Here is a 20,323-nt window from a genome sequence, read left to right as displayed (position 1 = left end):
TAATCATAATTATGCAAATTCTCATGACCATTGATCAACAACCACTGACCAAAACCCACTGATCAAAGACCACTGATCAATGGCCATGAGTACCATTCACAGAGAGTTGGGGAATGGCTGCAATCACAGCATTGTAAGATGGCGAAAGATGTACCCTTAGGCCCCCTCCTCGATTAAAAGATGGTCTTTCCCTTTTCACGTAAATGGCCTCCTTGACTCCACGCTCAAACCAGCGTTCTTCCCTGTCCAGGATGTGTACATCCTCATCCTTGAGAGTGTCCACTAGCCTGTAGGTGTAAATAGACTGCAGAGTCCTGGCCTGATGAGGTAGCTCTTCTGTGTTGTGCCATCCGCTTCGCCAGAGGTTGTTTGGTTTCCCCGATGTATAAATCCTGGCAATCCTCCTGGCACTTAACAGCATACACTATGTTACTCTCTTTGTATCGGAGGACCAGATCCTTGGGGCGGACCAATTTTTGGAATCCATCAGTAATGGGGGACATCTAAAAGCTGACGTGTACCGTAAACCTACACATACGGATCAGTATCTAAGGTTTGACTCTCATCATCCACTGGAGCACAAACTGGGTGTCATCAGGACGCTACAACACAGAGCGAACACCATCCCCACTGACACATCAGCCAGGGAGGCAGAAGAACAGCACATCAAAAAGGCCCTGAGTAAATGTGGTTATCCCACCTGGACTTTTGTCAAAGCTGGAAAGGCACTTAAAGAAAGCTCCAGCCGATCCAGGAGAGAAGGACAACCGCTGCCCAAGCGAAAACCTGTAGTGATCCCATATGTGTCAGGAGTATCGGAACAGTTGAGATGCATTTTTTCGAAACACCGGGTCTCTGTGGCTTTTAAACCCCAAAACACGCTGCGCCAAAAATTGGTCCACCCCAAGGATCGGGTCCCCTGATACAAATATCCCTTACTTATGTGTTGTACCTCGTTCCTCTCCTTCAGGGAACAGAAGTTATATATATAACTATTCGTTTCTAGTCTTTAGGTTTTGTCACTGTGCCTCCTCTGTATTCCACATTTCATGTCTAGTCTCCCTTGTCTTCATGTTTGTTTATTGCTTGTGTCTGTTTTGTGTCAGTTATGTTCCCATGTCTGATTCTTCCCAAGTCCCTGTGTCAAAGCCATGTCTTAGTGTGTGGCTCATGTTTCCTGTTTTATTTTGATAGTCCCTTGACCCGGGTTCAGAGTGTTCAGTTTTGCTTCCTCCCTGTCTCATTGTGTCAGATGAGTTCCAGCTATGTTTCCCTCGTGATTCTCATCCCCTCGTTATCCTTTGTCTATTTAGTCCTCTGTCTTCCTTTGCCTGTTGTTGGACTGTCTGCTCATCTCCCTTTGTTTCCTAGTCCCATGTTTTTCTTGTTCCAGGTAATTTCGATCCATGTACTTAGTGTTTAGTTAGTTGAATATTAGTCTCCCTTTGCTTTTGTTTGCATTTCATGCAGCCAGAAATAAAGGCTCACTTTTTGTTAATATTAAATTGTGTCTTGGTAGTCTGCATTTGGGTCTACTCTCTCTCTACACTCCTCACCGTCTGCCACTGCAGACATGACAATTTGAGCCTATATGAATGCTTCAACACTATGCACCCAATTCTTGTTTTTAAAGTCATTAAAGGCGTACGCTGTATAATCATTCCACTCTGAAAAAATAAAAAAAAATGACATGGCATTCATGCCCATGATGAGTGTATGTAAACATCTTACTACAACTGTAAACCAGAAATCTTGTGTCTGAATGAACCTCAGATCACTATAGTGAGGTAAATCTGCACTGAAGATGTAGATTTAACACTACGTTAGTATGCCATTGAAGTTACAAATCTATTTGACCTTCACTGGAGCTTCTGTTGAAGTGTCCTGGGTCCTACTCCTTGGTTCTAGTCCTCCTGCCTCCTCCTGTCCCTCTTCATCCACCTGATGTTGGTCACTCTGAGGGTTTGGTGGTGATGCTGAAGGTCTCTGCTCCTTTGCCCTGCAGCCATTCTGCATCTCTTGCTCATTACGGGTTTCTAGCCTGTGGCTCCAGTCACTGAAACCTTCATCTTCATCCAGGCCCACGGAGCAACTGGGCTTCAGCTCCTCATCTGACCTAAGAATAGAGCACAGAAAATTTATCACTTACCTGATCTCAGAAACCGAAGCTATTGGTTTTGTTATTGGGTGCAGTGTTTTAGTCATGTAGTCTTTGACTGTGTTAGGGAGATTTGGACATTTTCACAGTACTCATAAGTATTTGGTCCTTTAAACAGAGGAAGGAGAAGTATCACATGCCTTTATGGGAAAGCCTGAAAGTCTCACAACATAGTATAACCAAAAACAATGTGTAAATAATTGTCAGAAAATAGCTTTAATACTTCATTTATGTATTGTAATTTAACCATGTTTTCATTATTGCTAATCTTAATGGCATTCATAGTCCATATGGCAGACATCCAGGTTTATAATATCACTACAATAATCACTATCAGTGGTCCAAAAGGTGAACTACTAACTTTAATAAAATAAAATCTAGACAGCTGACATGGAGTTCAGGACCCAGTCTGATCATTTGAAATTTTCTGACTCTGTGTGTGACAGCTCACCTGTCTGAGGTGTAGAAAGGTAGAGCTTTTAATCTACTATCCTGAGTGAGCCCATCCCAGTCAAGAGAAGAATATTTATCAATAATTAATACGGTGTTCTCTCACATTGGGAACGCCCTTACACAAGTTTAAATGATTCCCTCTTATGATTACACCCCCTCCACGACTTGAAGTCTTATGCACAACATCTGATGACCTGTATGTACCAACCATGCTGAACTAATTTTTTTTCCAAGCTGACCACATAAGGTAGGAAAATATAAAAGGAAAGCCAGTCAATTTTCTTATTTTCAGTTAATTCTGCTATTCACATTTTCAGAACTTGATAGTCAAGTTTAGATTCTGTTTAGTTAAATTTGTTAGGCAGCAAGTGAGCTTGCTTCTGAGCAAACAAAGAAAATATATTCATGGGGGCAAAACTGTTGAAAGATGGCTGGCAGGTGGCATATGGGACCTTAGGTTTCAAGCTCCATGGAAACAGAGACAATAGCTGTGGAAACACCAAACAGAGGCACTGCTGCCTCCAGTTTCAGAAAACCTCAAGTCAGCAAACCAACCTTATAAGCAGCAACAGATTAAAAGCTACTGATGTCTCTAAATAACTCCTAGTAGAATTTGTTTTTACACAAATGTTTCTCTTAAAAAAGCCATTTTCAGATTGTCCCTTGCTAGCGCAGGAGGCACTGGATGTCCTTTGGCAGAATGTCTTACACTGGATCTTCTTCCTGATGCAAACTCAGAGGGGATTTGTGTCTCTCACTGGAATCAAACTGTCACCCTCATACTTGCCAAGCAAATGTGTTAACCATTACACCACTGGAAATTCCAGAGTACCCTAGATTTCTCTATAAAGGTTCATATTATATTCAGCATTTCAGATTTTAGCAACTGGAATTCTATTTAGATTCATCTAATTCAAATCTTGTCCTTTTAGCAATCTATAACAACAGGTGTCTCACAAACTAATTATATTTCAGTGTGACTGGGTGGTAGTTAAGGCAATAGGTCAGGAAAAGAACTTACAGTTGTTAATACAGAACTTTTCTGATAAGAGAAGGAGTGAGTTTTGCAGTTTTTGCTGAGTATCATAAACTCAAGCGATGGGAATATTTCCTCCAGAGATTCCCTTTCTGACATCTGCCCATACAACCGGAAGCTGATGGTGCAGCAGCTTTTTCAGCTCCTTTACCTGCAGCATCACTGGGCTAGGTAACTGGGCTGAATGTACTGATGACACCAGCACACACTTTTCCCCAACAATCAGCACAGACAGGCTGAGCTGTAAACATGAAGAGCAGCCCGTCGACAGTGTTTGCTGTAAATGCAATGGTTTGGTTAGTGAGAGAAACCAAGCCTTGTTGGAACAGATAGTATCAGCTGAGAAGTCTTGCTAGAAAGCAATCCAAGCAAATTAAATATTCTTCTTGGTTGTCTTATTGGTGTACTAATCCTAGCTTCACTTGATTAACATTCCTAAGTTTTATAAACTGCTGCATAAAGACTAAACATGCATGCAACTTATTAGAAGAGTCTTTAACTTGGACATTTTGCAAAGTTTGTGATGTGAATTCTTGTTGTTTTAAGTTTATCAATTTATTACAGTGAAGTATTCACAGAGCACAAGCTGTCCTTGTGTTTAATGAAAGTACAGCATCTCTAAGCAATAAAACACATTTTTTAAAAGTCTTTGTCATGTCATACAACTGAAAGTTCAAAAAATAATTTAATGTTTCATTGTTTACTTTAACATTACGTTCTGGTTTGAACCTTCTGGTTGGCTGGGGCTTTTCTGTGTGATTCTCCCTATGCCTCTGTTAGCCTTGTGAGGTTGGTGACCTGGACGTAAGTGGATGGATGGATACATATCCTTTTACAGTTCTGTTACATTTCTTTGGGTGGAAGACTATAAAAAACTCAACTTAAGCCTAAGATAAAAGGTTATTTGCTATGTGACGAGAAAAATTATGCTCAATATTACCTGTGTCGCTCTGACCTAATCACAGCAGGTTTAAAAAAAAAAAAACATTACATACTTTTATATTTTCTGTTTCTAGACAGACTTGTTGATATTTACGTAGCAAAAGCTGTAAGAAGCTGCATAAGAAGCTGGAAGGCCTGACAAACAATGTGTGGTACAACATTACTTACTCTCTGTTTTGTGTGTAGTGGTTCTGTTGGGTGGGCTCGAGCCAGGATGGGCTCCTCTCTCCTCTCTGCTTTTCCCTGGCTCTTCTCCTTCTCTCCCGCTCAATCTCTTCAGCATCCTCCTGGCTCCGCTGTGCTGTCACCCTGCAGTTCGCACAAAAATCAAGACACTTACAGGACACACAGTGTATACTGTAAATGCAATGTTATACATTTTAGAAAAGACCTTTTAAGAGGTTGTATGTAGCTTATTCAGCCCTTATTGGATAAGCGCAAGGATTTGGATGGATGGATATATTAACTCTAAATGGAAATTAATTCTTCATTAATTTATACATACATACATACTAGGGGTGCAACGATACACAAAATTCACGGTTCGGTTCAGTTCGATACTCTGGTGTCACGGTTCGATATTTTTTTTGATACAAAAAAAATGTTCATGCCTTTTTAATTTGTCATTTATTAAAATTATAAATATATATTTTAATTCAAAAGTACAGTTTTTAAATTTAATGTTGCTGAAACAACAAAGTAATAAAAATAAATAAATCTCTGATTGAGAAATCACTCATCTTTGGAAAAGAGAGTTTATTACAGAGAAATGGCTCTTTCCAAAATAAAAGCTATACTATACGCTTCTTCTGGGCTATATTCTCAGCAGCATATTAAACATATCAGGTCCCCATAAGGAGAATCATGTGCTAACGGCTGTCTAAATGACTCGGGTAAAGTTTGTAGCATGCATGCTTGTTGTTTCTGTCTGCTTCCACTTGTCTTTGCACTAGGATGATGTCAGAGTAAATGTGCAGTCATATTCCTTGTGTTCCCACTAGTGCTGTCAGCGTTAATCTCGTTGAAATGACGTTAAAGCCACAACACGGCAAATCTCCGTTAACGAGCTACAGCGGATCGCCCGTGCGTGGGGCTGGACGGCCAACATGTCAACGAGCTAACTGCCCTAACGCACTAGTTCCCACCCATGTAATTGAGCATTGCGTGGCACATCCGACATTAGTGATGGGTCGTTCGCGAACGAAATGGCTCTTAGAGCCGGCTCTTTGAAGTGAACGACGCGAGCCGGCTCCTTATTGGGAGCCGTGAGGTTTTTTTTTTTCTTTCTCTCACCCTCTCTCTCGCCCTTTTTTCCGCTAAACTCCGCACGCGCGGCCTGTACTTTGCGCTGGGCAGAGGGGGGAGGGGCGTTAGTTACACTCGCAGTAGCACAGGAACAGAGCCAGAGAGAAAGAGAGCGAGGGACAACAACGTCACATTAGAAAGGTATAGTGATCATCCACTATTTTCAGTTGCAGATGATAAAGGATTCAGAAATCATGCAGGCCCATATGACAGAGAATGTGCATCTTCTTTTTGTTTTAATATTTTAATTTATATTTAATTGTGTTGTGGTTTGCAGTGTTTTGTGTTGTTTCACGTTAAATTTATTTAAAAGGAAAAAGCTGAAAATTTAAATAGTTAAAAGTCTAAAATGTAAATAGTTGTTCTTTGTATTATATGATTTAATTATTACATTTTATGTGGAGTGAATAAATAAAGTATATTTATGGTGGCCCTTAGAGAAAAAGCACGTACAAACTCCAACACACGTAAAAACTCCAAAACACGTAAAAACTCAGAAGCACGTACAAACTCCTAAGCACGTACAAACTCCAAAACACGTAAAAACTCAGAAGCACGTACAAACTACAAAACACGTAAAAACTCAGAAGCACGTACAAACTCAGAATCATGTACAAAAGACAACAGAAGTGCTCCAGGATGCTAGGGCGCAGTGTTGAGCTTTTGTTACCTAGTGGCTACACAAGCCAGGAAGTATCAACAACCGGATTTGGTGTGTGGTTGTAACAGGTAAATAAATTTTTTTTTTTAATTATTTGAATAAATATGAGTGCTTGTCTATAAATACACAAACAATACACACATGCTTTCAATTGTGTAATTTAAGTGATCTGGGTAGCTCTGTTTTGGAAGTTCAGTTAACGCTAGAAATGTGTTTTGGAGTTTGTACGTGCTTTTTGGAGTTTGTATATGCTTTAGAGTTTGTACGTGCTTTGTCTCTAGGGGCCATATATAAACATATATAAATAAAACCACTTTTTTTTACATTAGTAATTCCTTTTCTGCATAATTTTATATTATTGTTAATGATTAAATAATTAAAGCAACAAAACAACCTGAAGAGCCGGTTCGGAGCCGAAAGAGCCGGCTCTTTTTAGTGAGCCGAGCCGAAAGAGCCGGATCTCTAAAAAGAGCCGGAAATCCCATCACTATCCGACATACTGTTTTACTTTTGTCCATGATGCGCTTACCTTCAGGGTCATACATCACATGAAAACCAAAATAGTTCCAAACGCCACATATGAATTAGGGTTTGGGAGGTTCAATTTGCCATGTTGCAACGAGAGCTTAACTTCTGTCTCCCTAGCTTGCCCTGCGCTCGTTCGACTACTCCGCCTAGGCTGCACTGTCGAGCGCAGATCCACTGAGCGCTCAACACAGACAGCATCGTCAGAAGGAAAGTTGATAAAATAAATTAAAAATTTTGTATTGTTCGATACATATGCCTACCGAACCGAAAGCACTGTATCGAACGTTCAATATCGATACGAGTATGTTGCACCCCTAATACATACATTTCCAAAAAGTGTATTTGAAAAAAAAAAGCCATAAGTAGTTGTAAAATTCTTCTCATAGTTTTCATGTAATTACTGTTGGTGGACTTTTATGCTGTTGAAGAGATGGTAAAGTTGGCTTCCCCTCAGTGTGTGCCCATATAACTGCCCAAGGCTCCCCAACCTTCCAGATTTGCTACATTGTTCTGAGTTTGTGGACACCTACTGTGAATATTAGAACAACATGTGATTGTTTAGAAGGTTACTCTGCCAGGAAATATGCTGCTCTGAAAGCCAGTGTTTTGGTTCAGTATTTCCATGAGAGCGCTAATGTTGAGCAATTATGTCTGCATTGCTCCAACTCATCCCAAAGCTGTTTAATTGAAATGAGGTTGGGGCTCTGTGGATGCTCTTAGAACTCGGGGAAAAAATCTTTTGGGAACTTGCTTTGTACACAGGGTGCTACAAAGATGTCACTGAACTAAAATTTCCTTTAATTTAGTCTTAGAGGCCAAACCCAGGATGATATAGTGAGGATTGAAAGTTGTAAGAAATGAAAAACTAAACTGACCTTATTAGCATCGAGCAGCCACGCTGGCACCCAGATCTATGTTATGCACATTTGCTATTTATCTGGTACAATGTTGAAATGAACCTATGGAAAAGTCTATGCATGATGAGTTTTTCACACATAATTTAAAATTCACTGGAAAGAACGAGTTCTTTCCCATCAAAAGCTCATTAGTTCATTTGCCCGATTGGTTTTAGCTTCCAGTGGGTGTGACCTGATAACAATAACTCCTTTTATTGTCCAAGAACATCTGGTGGAGTTTGAGCCAGCTGCTGTGCTTTTTCACTTAATTTCAATCTCGAGAGAAAAACAGAGAGAAGGAGAGTGAGGAGGTGGAGGAGGAGGTCAAGATATGGAGGAGAAGGACAGAGAGAGACCTTAATGCTCCATCTTGTCATACAACTCGAGGTCTGGATAAAGTCTTGTCTGGAAATTGGAATGAGCAAAACCTCGGAAATATTTATTCATCTGATTGGCTGGGAGTTTGACATCACCTAAATCTCTGGACTTTCTATTGTGTACAGAAAGGGTCTTTTGAGTGTGATGTCATTGTTTTGAAGGAAAATGTCAGCTCATTACAATTTGGATACAGTTTTAACAGCCACAATGGCAGTGAATTCATCACTTTAATTGCTTCTGTTTGGAAACATAACAACATTGTTGCATATTCTTTATTTCTGGCATGCAACAAGAGACGTTGGGCTTAAAATAAACACTCTGGAAGCATTTTTTTAAAAAGCCAATAAATGATTAAGTTTTAGCACTGTGTGTAAACATTCAACTATTCAGCTTTGATTTCTTTCTCTGGAATGGGATGGTAACGCTAATGTCCATGTTGTAGTATAGTATACACATCATTACATGATTAGCTTGATGAATGATACATATCACCTATATATCACATCAAATTATCAACAAAGCAACCAGAGAGAGAAATACTAGGAGAGTTGCATTGTTTGGAAAAACACCCCTCTTCAAAATCCCATTTGTGGTTTTGTAAAGAGATACAAACCTTGTCAAACATTTGGAATTTATTCCACACTAACTTGTTTTGGAAATTGTTAGTCTGTGATTAATCTGTTTGAACCGTATGCATTGGTAGAAAACTGCACCAAGGAAAAAAAGCATCAAAATAAACGATGGGTGTAAGTTTAATAGTGAGGTAGTCGAATCAACGCTATGTTAAAATATGACTATATAACATTAAATATCACATTGGTGCAAATAATTGGTTTTGTTTGTTTGTCAGATTTTTATTTTTTATTTTTGAAAGGGATATTATCTAGTTTATGGATTTAGTTTGCTATTAAAGCTAGCATTAGCTGCTAACTTATCATTCTTGACTCTTGTCCACATATAATCACTACTGGCTCATGACAGCAGTCAAAAAGCTTCAAAATACATTACTTTATTTTTAGTGTCTCATTTTCAAATATTTTTTTCTGACATTTCATAAAACTGTACAAGAACAGCAGGAACAAAGAAAGGCAAAAGTGTGATCTTGTTGGTTCTAATTGAAGGAATACATAAAACATGCAGAAAATTTGCCAGTGCAATACAATGCAAAAGGCTTAAATATAAATGAGCTCATCTGTGGATAAAATCTTTGTGAAAGTTTTTAATGAGCAACTGAAGAAAATATTATTGCTTAAGACTTTTGGTGAGGACGCTGACCATAAGTTCTAAGTCAAACATGCTGTGGTTGTTATGTGGGAAAGTGACCTACATAAGATTGTACTCACTAGAGATGTAGTAGGAATCATGTTGCCAAGTCTGTCTTAAGTTTGCTGTAATCTGATTTGATGTGTGACAGGGCTGTTTTGGCTTCGCAGTCAGGCTATGGGGAGAGAGAGAGTGGGTGGTGATGGGTCAATTGGAGATCAGGTTTGATTGTCTGGACCTCATCACTACTGCATGAAATGTAACAAGGTGAAGAAGCATGAAATATTTATATGTCCATATGTGTTGGCTATTCGCTCGCTGATGTTTGATGTTTGATGTTTCTGTTGGTGCCTTTTGGTGCATTTTGAATGAAATTATCTGACAAATAATATGACCTATTGTGAGGTACAATGCACTCAGAAACGAAAGTATTTTGATTGGATGTTGCTTATAACTAATTAGCACCTATGCAGTTTTTGAATACACAATGGTAACAAACTAACTAGCATTTTCTGACAACTGCTAACCTCTCATCCAGATTTGTTACATAAACTTCTGGCTCCAAAAACAAAAATGGCAGCTGAACTGCTAACCTGAACAGATTAAACATGTAGGAGTCTAGAACTCTTCTCCAGAAGAAGTCACTAAATGAAGTGACCTAATGTTTCTCACAGTGAAAACGCAACATCCAGAAGAACAGAGTCAACTTTTTGGGAGGGCTATGCAAATGTTTAGGAGCCTTTTGGAAAATGATAGCCTGTTATCTATTTGGCATAATTTGTTGCCTCAAGGACAGTCTTCCTGCTTCCTAACACACACACACTGTTTGCTTATCTAAAAGCTATGTTTAGGAAGTGGTATAAAAAACTGTGTCAGGTTAAATTTCAGAATTAGTATAGTATAGTATACTTGCTGAATTATTATTTCTGTGCAAAGGCAAATGTAGTCTTATCAATTCCTGTAAAAAAAATTAAATTAACGCATGAAATAATTGCAATTTTACATATGTTGGCCAAACTGTAAATATAGTACTCTCACATAGTCTTTAATTTTTATGGTTTGTGATGTGATCTAAAATTAGATGACATCCCACTGACACTATGTCCTCAAGTAATTGCTTCCTTTGAGTAAATAATAATTATGTACCTCTCTGGAAGTTGATTAGGCAGTACTGCGGCTGTATAAACTGCATATTTGTGTGGTGAGGTTTATAGAGTCACATCACTTTGTTTAAGGTGAGTTGAACTTTATGGTTTCTGTCAAATGTTAATACTGGCAAATGTCATGCCTTTGTACTTATTTGAGCACTCAAAGTATTTTCTTACTAGAAATCTCATTCACCAATCACACACATTCATACAGTGCTTTATAACATTCACGCACACACATAGTCCCATATGGTCCACTGGGGTAACTGTTGGGGCAACTGTTGTTGGGCAAGGTATTGAACAATGAGTTCAGTACCTTGCCCAAGGATACTTTGGCACTGGCGGAGTCAGGGATGGATTCACCAATGTTTCGACTGGTGGATGATCTACACAATCAATCCATGCAACGTGTGGTATAACATCAGCAGCACTTAATCTATGCACACAAAACAGTGGACAAAGAACTGACCAACAGCTGGCTTGTCTGCTGACTTGTTGCATTCTACACGACTACTTTTAGATGCAATAACAAATCAGTCTGGCAGTGTGAAACTGTTTGTGTGATCTGCCAAAAAGCACAGTTTTGTATTGTTGCATTTTCTTCACATGCTCAGACAATGTATTGTCTCTGCAGAGTGGTCTGAACTACACGGTATCCTTGGGGTCTGCTGGGGTATTTAACACAATGTTAATAACCATAAAATTACAGAGGATGTCTGTCTGATTAGCATAATTTTTTCCACCATTTACACAATGAGGCAATGGAGGCCTGCAGAACGGGATGTTCTTTGTGTGTGTGTGCGTGTATGTGTGTGTGTACGTAGTAGAGCAGGAGGGGGTTCAGGAGTCAGCCAGATGATGTCATAGACATTAAGAAAGTTGCAGCTATAAAGGAAGCCATTGAACTCAGCCTAGTGTCATTTTGAGTGTAGTCACATAGCAATGTTCCAGCACTCATGGAGGAAACAAGAAATACAAGAAATACAGAGACAATGATTGTATCACTGATTCAGGGTCCTGTGCCTATTAGAGGTGAAAAATTAGAGTAGATTGCTGTGAATGGCCAAATTAGGCAAATAGAGAACAGAAAGCAACAAATGGCTGGTTGAATTAAAAATCATTGTGATGATAAAAGTAACTTAAATTGAGCAATTACCTCCATTGTTTTAAAGGAGGAGCTGCAGAAACTGTTTAGAACTCATTTTACAAACTTCTATTTAATTCTTGGTAACTTGTCAGGTCATGCTCCAAAACAGTGGTTAACAGCTAGTCAGCAGAAGACACTTATTTATGTTTTCTTTTGAAAAATACTTATTTTTTGTCTTATTTTGTTTAACACTAAAACTACTAAACTATACATTTTAATTTCTCCGTTACCACGTTTCTGGTTTAGAAGTATACACAATTTCAGTAGGACGTGAAATACGATTCAGATAAATGTGGTGCAAACTGGTTGCAATAAACCTAAACAGGGGTGAGGTAAGTACAAAACAGCGATACTGGACTGCTTTGTTATAAGCTTTTCACTCACATCATTTGAAAAAACAGTCACAGCTTCATGTTATTTGCCAAGTACTCCATTGTAATGCTGAAGTCATGAGGATTAAATGTCTTGATTTTCAAAAACCCACATCACCCATCTTCAAGGACATAATTTAAACCACATTTCGTTGTCATCCTCATTTTCAGTGTTTAAGTTTGATTTATTCAGATTTTAACAGACTCGTCACCAAGCTGGCAAAATCAAGTGGGAAGAAGAAGAAAAGGTTATTCAAAAGTATCATAATTCATTTGCATTTTACGGATATGATAAAAGATTGAATGTTTTGTGTTTGCCCCAAATTTTGCCTTTTAAGCAATATAGAGGCTACTGCTCTATCTTCTGATTGGTGGAGGTCAAACATGCAATCTGAGAGTGAGACCTGCATGCATACAATTGCATATTAAAGATAAAGTAGAAAGGACAGCTTTTAGTTTTAAAAGCCTTCTTAGAATTTGAATAAATTATATTGTTAATGATACTTACAAATATCGCTCACTGTTTTTTTCTCTATTTAAAACTACATAAAGACCAGCAAATTTCCCCAACGCTAGGGTTAATTAAGTGAAAGATTAGTGAAAGATGTCATTTTGGTGCACATGTTAATGACACCTGCCTCAGTCTATTATGCCCTTAATTTGCAGCACTTTTGCACTTTCATCTATGTACATTATGCATACAGTCAGTGGTACACTTGCCTGTGTTTTCGATGTGTAATCTGGCTACAAAATGAACTTTCTTTTTTGGGACTAAGTTAAAATTGAAACATAAAAAAGCCATGCTGCTTTTCTGCTGTAATCAGTTCATCTCTTCATTTTTACAGTTTTTCAATTTGTACATTACAGCCAATATAGATGAATGCTTGGTTATAAACAATATGGTCATATGATCATAATATAAGATGTATTACAAATATTGCACGTTCAAAAATGTATCTTGCTTCAAAGTACGGATGATTGAAATTTTAGCTGTACTCATAGGTTTTTAATATCTGCTAGATATGCACTTATCTTAATTGTATTGCTAGCATTTAAATATGCATTTCCATTCTTCCACTGTTTTGGCCGATGTGTCATTATGTATCTACTCATTTTATTGTGCAGGTGAAGAATCTGTGACCAAAAAACATTTCCCACTGACCTGATGAGGTTCTGGAGAAGCTGCCTGCTGGAGCTTCTTCTTCTTATGGAGTCTGACATGGTGAACTGGGCCGCTCCTGGTCCGTGGTCCTGGATTTAGTCCTGCTTCTGAGTTTGGTGTACTCTTAGACCTTCTTTACAGCTGTTTTTTCTTCTGTCTTACTAGCTCAAGTGGGCCTCTCTCTCTTTCTGTCTCCCCCCTCCCCTCTCTCTCTTTCTGGTCTCAGGTCTCTCCTCCCCCCATGTGGTTTTCATTGAGGCACTTTAACCCCCTCCACCTCCTCTTGCCCTAACAAATGTCATGTGACTTTCCCAAGGGGGAAAGTGAGATGATATCATAACACTGAACTGGTAACAATACTATATGCATGTAACTCTGTGTTTTCTTTTATTTAATTATTACTGTTACTAATGTGTTGTGTTACTTATATTCATTTAGTAACACTTCAGACTGTTAATAATGCACAAATTTATACTTCCTATGTTGTTTTCTAATGAAAAAGTACATTTTCTTTACATTACCTGAGAATATTCACACACTCGTTACCAGTCAATATCTCTCATTCAAAATCCACAGAGCCTGAGCTGCTAAGTGATTTATGTCAGCCACTGCAAGTGAAACAGACTAAAAAGCATTGGTATCACACTTTTTAACAGATTCCTTCAGCATGTGCTCTAAAAGTTAAAGGTCATGTTGACTTTTGGTAATTGATGAGCTGTCACTTTTCTGTTCTCTTTCATGTAGCACAGCAAAAACAACTGGAAATGTCTCTGTGATCTTTAGTGCTCACAGTCCTGCCTGGAACTGCTTAACACCAGTGAGATAGCTCAGTCAGAGCTCGGAACCTGTCAGTTTTAAGGAAGTTTGTGTATATTTTGGATTTGATAAGATTGAATTGTTGTTTTATTTATCAATTACATTTTAAGTTCTCAGTTTAAATGCAGTATATAAAAATATATGTGAGTTAAGAATTCGCTAGGGACTATAATGATGTTTTTGCACCACTAGCACCGCAGGCTGTCATGTCTAATTTCTCATTGGCAGAAAGCATAGACTGGAGGGTAGGGCTGTCAAAGTAATCTTAGTTCAAAGGTCAAAGTCTCAAAAAAGAAAAAAAATAATACAAAAGCAAAACAAAAACCTTCCCTGACTTGTAACAAAAAGAAGCATAAGTGCATACTTAAAATGTTCATGTTTAATGGATGATTAGGAGGGCCATTACAAAACCAGCTGTTGTAAATCAAAGCAACACGTAAACGTCACTGCTTGGCTTTCACTGAGTTCTCTCAAAGCAACCCTTACCACTCAACAGCTAAGGACTTATCTGGACAGTGATTTTCTATTCAGTTCAGTTTAGTTCCGAAATTACAACAACAGTCACCTCAAGGCACTTTATAGTATAGGCAGTTCATACAATAAGGGAGTGAGGGAGACAGAACAACAGATATCCTGTGGAAGAGAACCAGAGATTAATAGTAACTAAATGCAAAGTGGTGTGTAAACACATAGTGATAAAAATCTGAGTGAAGAAGAAACACTTAATGTATCATGGGAAGTCTCCAGCAGCCTGAAACCTATTGTAGCTTAACTGAGGGAGGAATCAAGATCACCTGATCCAGAACTAACTATATGGTTTGACAAGAAGTAAAGTTTTAGGCCAAATCTTAAAAGTAGTCTGTCTCTGGAATCCTAACTGGAAATCCCAACTCTGCCTCCAATTGTACTTTTATATACCCTTGGAGCCAAGTAAACCAATAGTCTGAGAGTGAAGTGAAACATATACTATTTGAATGAAATGGGAATATGAGGTCTTTAAGATAAGGTGGGGTCTGATTATTCATGAGCTTGTATGTGATGGGAAGGATTTTAAATCCAATTCAGATTTAACAGGGAGAAGCCAGTATTGGCGAACTATGCTCTCTGTTTCTAGACTCTGTCAATACTCTTGCTCTAGCTGAAGGCTTTTCAGTGACCTTTAGAACAACCTGAAAATAAAATAATAAATTTCAATAGTTAAGCATAGAAGTAATAAATGTATGAACTAATTTTTCGGTATCATTCTGAGACAGGACAATTTTACTAATATTTTTGTTTGTTTGTTTAATATGGGCACTGAAGAACATGTCCTGGTCAAAAATAACTCGATTCCTTACAGTGTTACTGCAGGTCAAGATAACCAGGATAAATATTTGATTAGACACTATGTTTCTAAGATTTTTGGGTACAAGAACCTCAGTTTTATCTGAATTCACAAGCAGGAAATTAGAGGTCATCCAGGTCTTTATTTTAATCAAGACATTTCAGCAGTTTAACTAACTGGCATGTGTCATCTGGCTTCATGGAAAGATACAGCTGTGTATCATTTGGGCAGCAATGAAAATGTATACTATACTAAAAGCCACTGAGTGATACTGCCCAGGGGAAGCATGCATAATATAAATAAAATTAGACCTAGCACAGATCCCTGTAGAACTCCATAATCAACCTTAGTGTATGAATAAGAATCCCCATTTACATGAACAAATTGGACCCTATTAGATAGAAATGATTCAAAGTTCTACAGCCCAATACAAATAATATGTACAATGTGTTCTAATCTCTGTAATGAAACATTGCGGTCAATAGTATCACTGTCAGCAAACATTAGTAGGTCATTAGTAACTGTCATAAGCGCTGTTTCTGTAATGAATTATTCCTGACTGAAATTCTGCAAAGAAACCATTCCTCTGCAGACAGCCACTTTGCTGTTTTACAACTACTCTTTCAGGGTTTTTTTTTTTTAATTAGAGAAAGTTTAGAGATTGGTCTGTCAATTGCTTAAATTTGAAGCACTTGAATAAGGCAATCTGAATCACCATTCAAATTTGAAACAACTAATGTGGCTTTTCACAAAAAAAATTTTTTAACAAATGTATGTCTTTTAGTGGGCATCATAATTCTGCCACCACATTTGCTGTAGTGGAAGTCTTTAGATTATGAAACTGATTCATAATAAGCCATCCATCCATCCTCTTCTTCTTATATGTTTCAGGGTCTCGGGGCAGATGGAACCTATTCCAGCTACAGATCTATTTTTACCAACTTGAGGTAAATGCATCCTGATACAAAACAAAGTGAAAAATTGTGTCCCTGACCTAGACCCTTTGGTTGGGTGGTTTTGGACTGTGAGACTGATAGACCTGCTGTGTGTAAAAACAAACAAACAAATGGCTGTGGACTACCATTTCAAAACTTCAAAGCAACAGATTTAAAAATAATGCAAGACCTGGAAGGATTAAGGTGTAAGAATACTGAACTACGTTTTCCTATAATGGGACTTGGTGCTTTTTAATTACATTTCTGAAAGTAAAATGAATAGTATGATAATAGGAAAGAGCTGGATAATAATAATAAACACACTAGATAAGTGAGATGAAATGAGTAAAACTTCAACTCAGAGATAAAGCTCTTTCTGGCATTGAGAAACTGTAGAACAGCTTGAGAATGAGGCTAAAGAACTAATGAGTTGGTTGGATCTGGTTACTATTCTGCAGGTTTATTAATAAGATATGGCAGCTTAGAACATGAGCTGCTGCTGGAGGGGGCACGATAACCTTAGTCACATCCCCAGTGTCAGAGCATTGGGGCCCGATAACACACTGTTTGTTTGTTTGCTTGATGTTTTGTCCTAAATTTGATTTTTTTAATGCCTTGATTAAAGTTGCTGTTCTGCTCCTCTGCACGGAGGAGACTTTTAGACTTTTAAACGCTCTCTGTCTATCATTCCAACAACACAGATGTGCATTAGGTCACCCAGGCATTTCCAGCCAGCACTCATTTACACACACACATACATAACCACACAAACACACATGTACACACACACACACACACACACACACACACACACTTTCTTACTTGCCCGCCCCCTGAATCCCGTGGGAGCTTGAAACACTCACAAACACTCCACAGAACCGTTACCACGGCAACACTCCCACAGCACTTAACTCAGCCTGACTCTTGTACGACTCAGTATGAGGTTGATGGTGGTGGACAGAGACACCACCCCGACTGCCAGCTTCGACACTGTTTCCAGTATTTCCCCAAAGGAAGAGTTTTAGTTTTAGAGCAGTAAAACCCAACACATGCAGTGCTGCTACAGTAACTGTGAACTTCAAGCTTTCTTCATGGCAACCATTATTTCTTTAAACAGTTAAAGCTTTAAATTCCATTGTATTTTTCAGAGTTAGACTAAAGTAACAAAGTTAGCATCCCTTGTATTTTCATGGAACTAAACCCTGTCTTTATTGTCATATTCCTTCAGCAGTCATTCACTGTATTTCATGACTATCCTTTTACGTAGGGATCTTACACTAAATAAAAATTGCCTTCACACAGACTACAGGATTTACAGGATTTATAGGATTCTAAGATAATGCTTTGAATTTTAGCTTAAATATATATAAGCATAACATAGATGTATTTACTGTTAATGTATTTCAGACATTAGCTTGTGCTGAGACTTCACATTTAAAAAAAAAAAAAAGGTGACAAACCTCAGGGTAGCTTTTATTGTGGAACCACTACCAAGCCAGGAGGAGGTGATAACAAGGTTAGTCTGAAAATATTGTGTGATACTCTGTTGGCACACTTCTTTCTTAGAAAAGTGCAATGGAACAAGAAGAACCCTAATAATGTCGTCATCACTGTGGCGTAATTCAATCAAGACAGGGGAGCTTAGTTGCCTTAAGGTGGGATCATTTTAGATGTGTAGATTTCTTTTTATTTAACTAAACAGACAAGAATGATTTAGCATTTTCTCCCCATGTTTTTCCTTTGTGATTAAATTAGTCAAAGCATAATGTGGCTTGTGTCTTTAAACACACAACCCATGCACACACTGTAATGAAGTAATCCCTTGTTAGGTCAGTAGATGCCGCTACGGTACCGTTATGGATCCACGATAAATTTGCTTACATATTCTCAAAGTTGTTCTTAGGGCAAGTGATAAGTGCTACTGGTTAGGCTAGTAGCATAAACAAATTCTGAGAGTAGACAAAGATAAGATGCTAAATGCACTAATGACACAAAAGATGAAATTTTTTGAAAGACTTGAGTCCTGTTAGATCTGACTTGAAGCTAACACAGTGTTTCATAAAAAGATCATCATACCAACAGTCAGACATGGTGATTATAGCATGCTAGGGCTCCTTTGTAATTGATGTAACCATGAATTCTGCTCCCTGCCAGAACATCCTGAAAGAGAAAGATCAACTGTCAGTTCATGCCCTGAAACTCAAGCACGCTTGGGTTTTTCAAAAGGACAATAAGATCATTTGGCATGACCTTGCTCAAAAACCCTGCAATGTGTTTCAGTTAAAACAGTCCTGAAAAGAATAGGGGGCCAGAACTCCTCCACAGTGCACCTTTAAAGTCATTATAGGAGAAATATAAAAATTGCATACTCTGAGCTACCCATTAGGAGACACTGAAAAACGAAAGAAAATGGCATATTGAAAGCAATGCCTGCATGTAAAAAAACGGTGTGTATGTGTGGTTGTGTCTTAGAGAGGATTTGTTCCAGTTAGAATAGTGCTATTTTTCTGACCACTTTCAAGCATTTGCATCTGGTTCATGGTGGAATTAAACAAAGTGAAATACAGATTTTTTTTTTTGTTGGTGTTTGTTTTAGCTTTTTAACAGTTCTTCAAACATCACCAAACAATCTGAGAATTTCCGTCTGAGTTTTGCCTTAAGGTTGCAGCTCAGTCCTCAACTACTGGCCCCAACTCCTCATCAGTCTTTCACACTGCAGTAAACGTTGCCAGCTGCCCCATAAAGACGGCGTCATGAGCAGGAAACCAGCCACTGCTGGTCTGATCCAGACAGATGAGGGAATGGATTCAAGGTGAGTGACATCAACAAGAAGCATTCAACAGTTAATCCAAGAAGTCTGATGTTACTCCAGCTTGTCAGAGATGAAAGAAAAAAAAAGGCATCTCAAGAATAAGTCTTTGTTCCAGAGTAATGATAGAATGAGGCATTCATAAAATTTGCCACAGGGAGAGAGTGGAAAATAAGAACTCATCTACAGGACAACCTTCAGATAACTTACAGGGTGGAAAAAGGCAGGTTAGTTTAAAAGGCATTGATTTAGAAAGGTTTGCATTCAATTTAAAACACCCCTCCCCAACCACCCACTCATACACACACTCTCTCTCTCTCTCACACACACACTGCTATTTCCCCTCATCTCTCGTCAACCTAAAATATTGGCCGAGAAACCAGATCATAGCTCTGTGATCTGGTTTCTTTTAGACATAAACCTTAACAATAAAATGTTTCTGATTTATTTCAACCTGTTGTATTTCTCACTGATGAGGTTACTGTGGCACTGTGGGTTTTTTCTTTCTCTTTGGCCACAAGTAGTGGCAGAAAACAGTAAGAGTTGTAATTTATGGGGGCAGTCCATGTGCTGCATTTTAGAAAACTGATTATTATTTAAAGTGTACTTAAATATTTGCTTTTAATATCACTCTTTCTTTTAGTATTATTAAAAGCAATTTGAACCCATTGTTACGACCCCTCTGGTGGGCGACAGGTGGGGAGAAACATACACAAGCCCTCTCATGAAATCAGAGTAAATAAGGGGTTTTATTGCAAACGTTAAACTGAAAACTGATGGGGCTGTTCAACAGACCACCGGGCAAACAATTAATACACAAAGAAAAGAACAGGCAAGAATAAAAGCTAAGGGTTAACTAAGGTGAGCCAGCAAACACAAGACTCTAATAAAATTAAGGTCAGCTGTATATCAGGGTTTACAAACACAGTTCAAATGCTAGGCAGACGAGGAAGACACTGCATGTTCACTTCAGAGCAGCAGTTCGCCGCAG

General features: G+C 38.3%; 1 protein-coding gene across 1 annotated transcript in view; it reads right to left on the bottom strand.

The window, feature by feature from the left end:
* The window catches only part of LOC102789934 (uncharacterized), a 52,867-nt gene extending 39,223 nt beyond the window's left edge, over positions 1-13,644 (bottom strand). The window contains exons 1-3 of the mRNA XM_006804417.3: positions 13,449-13,644; positions 4,758-4,898; positions 1,858-2,116 (exon numbers count right to left, since the gene is read on the bottom strand). Coding sequence (XP_006804480.1) covers positions 1,858-2,116; positions 4,758-4,898; positions 13,449-13,507 — 459 coding nt within the window. The 5' untranslated portion in view covers positions 13,508-13,644. The remainder of the gene's footprint in view (positions 1-1,857; positions 2,117-4,757; positions 4,899-13,448) is intronic.
* Positions 13,645-20,323: the final 6,679 nt, after the last annotated feature.

Source organism: Neolamprologus brichardi, chromosome 1, assembly GCF_056152115.1.
Source record: "Neolamprologus brichardi isolate AB-2024 chromosome 1, ASM5615211v1, whole genome shotgun sequence".
In the NCBI taxonomy this organism is placed as follows: Eukaryota; Metazoa; Chordata; class Actinopteri; order Cichliformes; family Cichlidae; genus Neolamprologus; species Neolamprologus brichardi.
The sequence above is the reverse complement of the archived record's forward strand: the minus strand, read 5'-3'. Positions and strand labels throughout refer to the sequence as shown.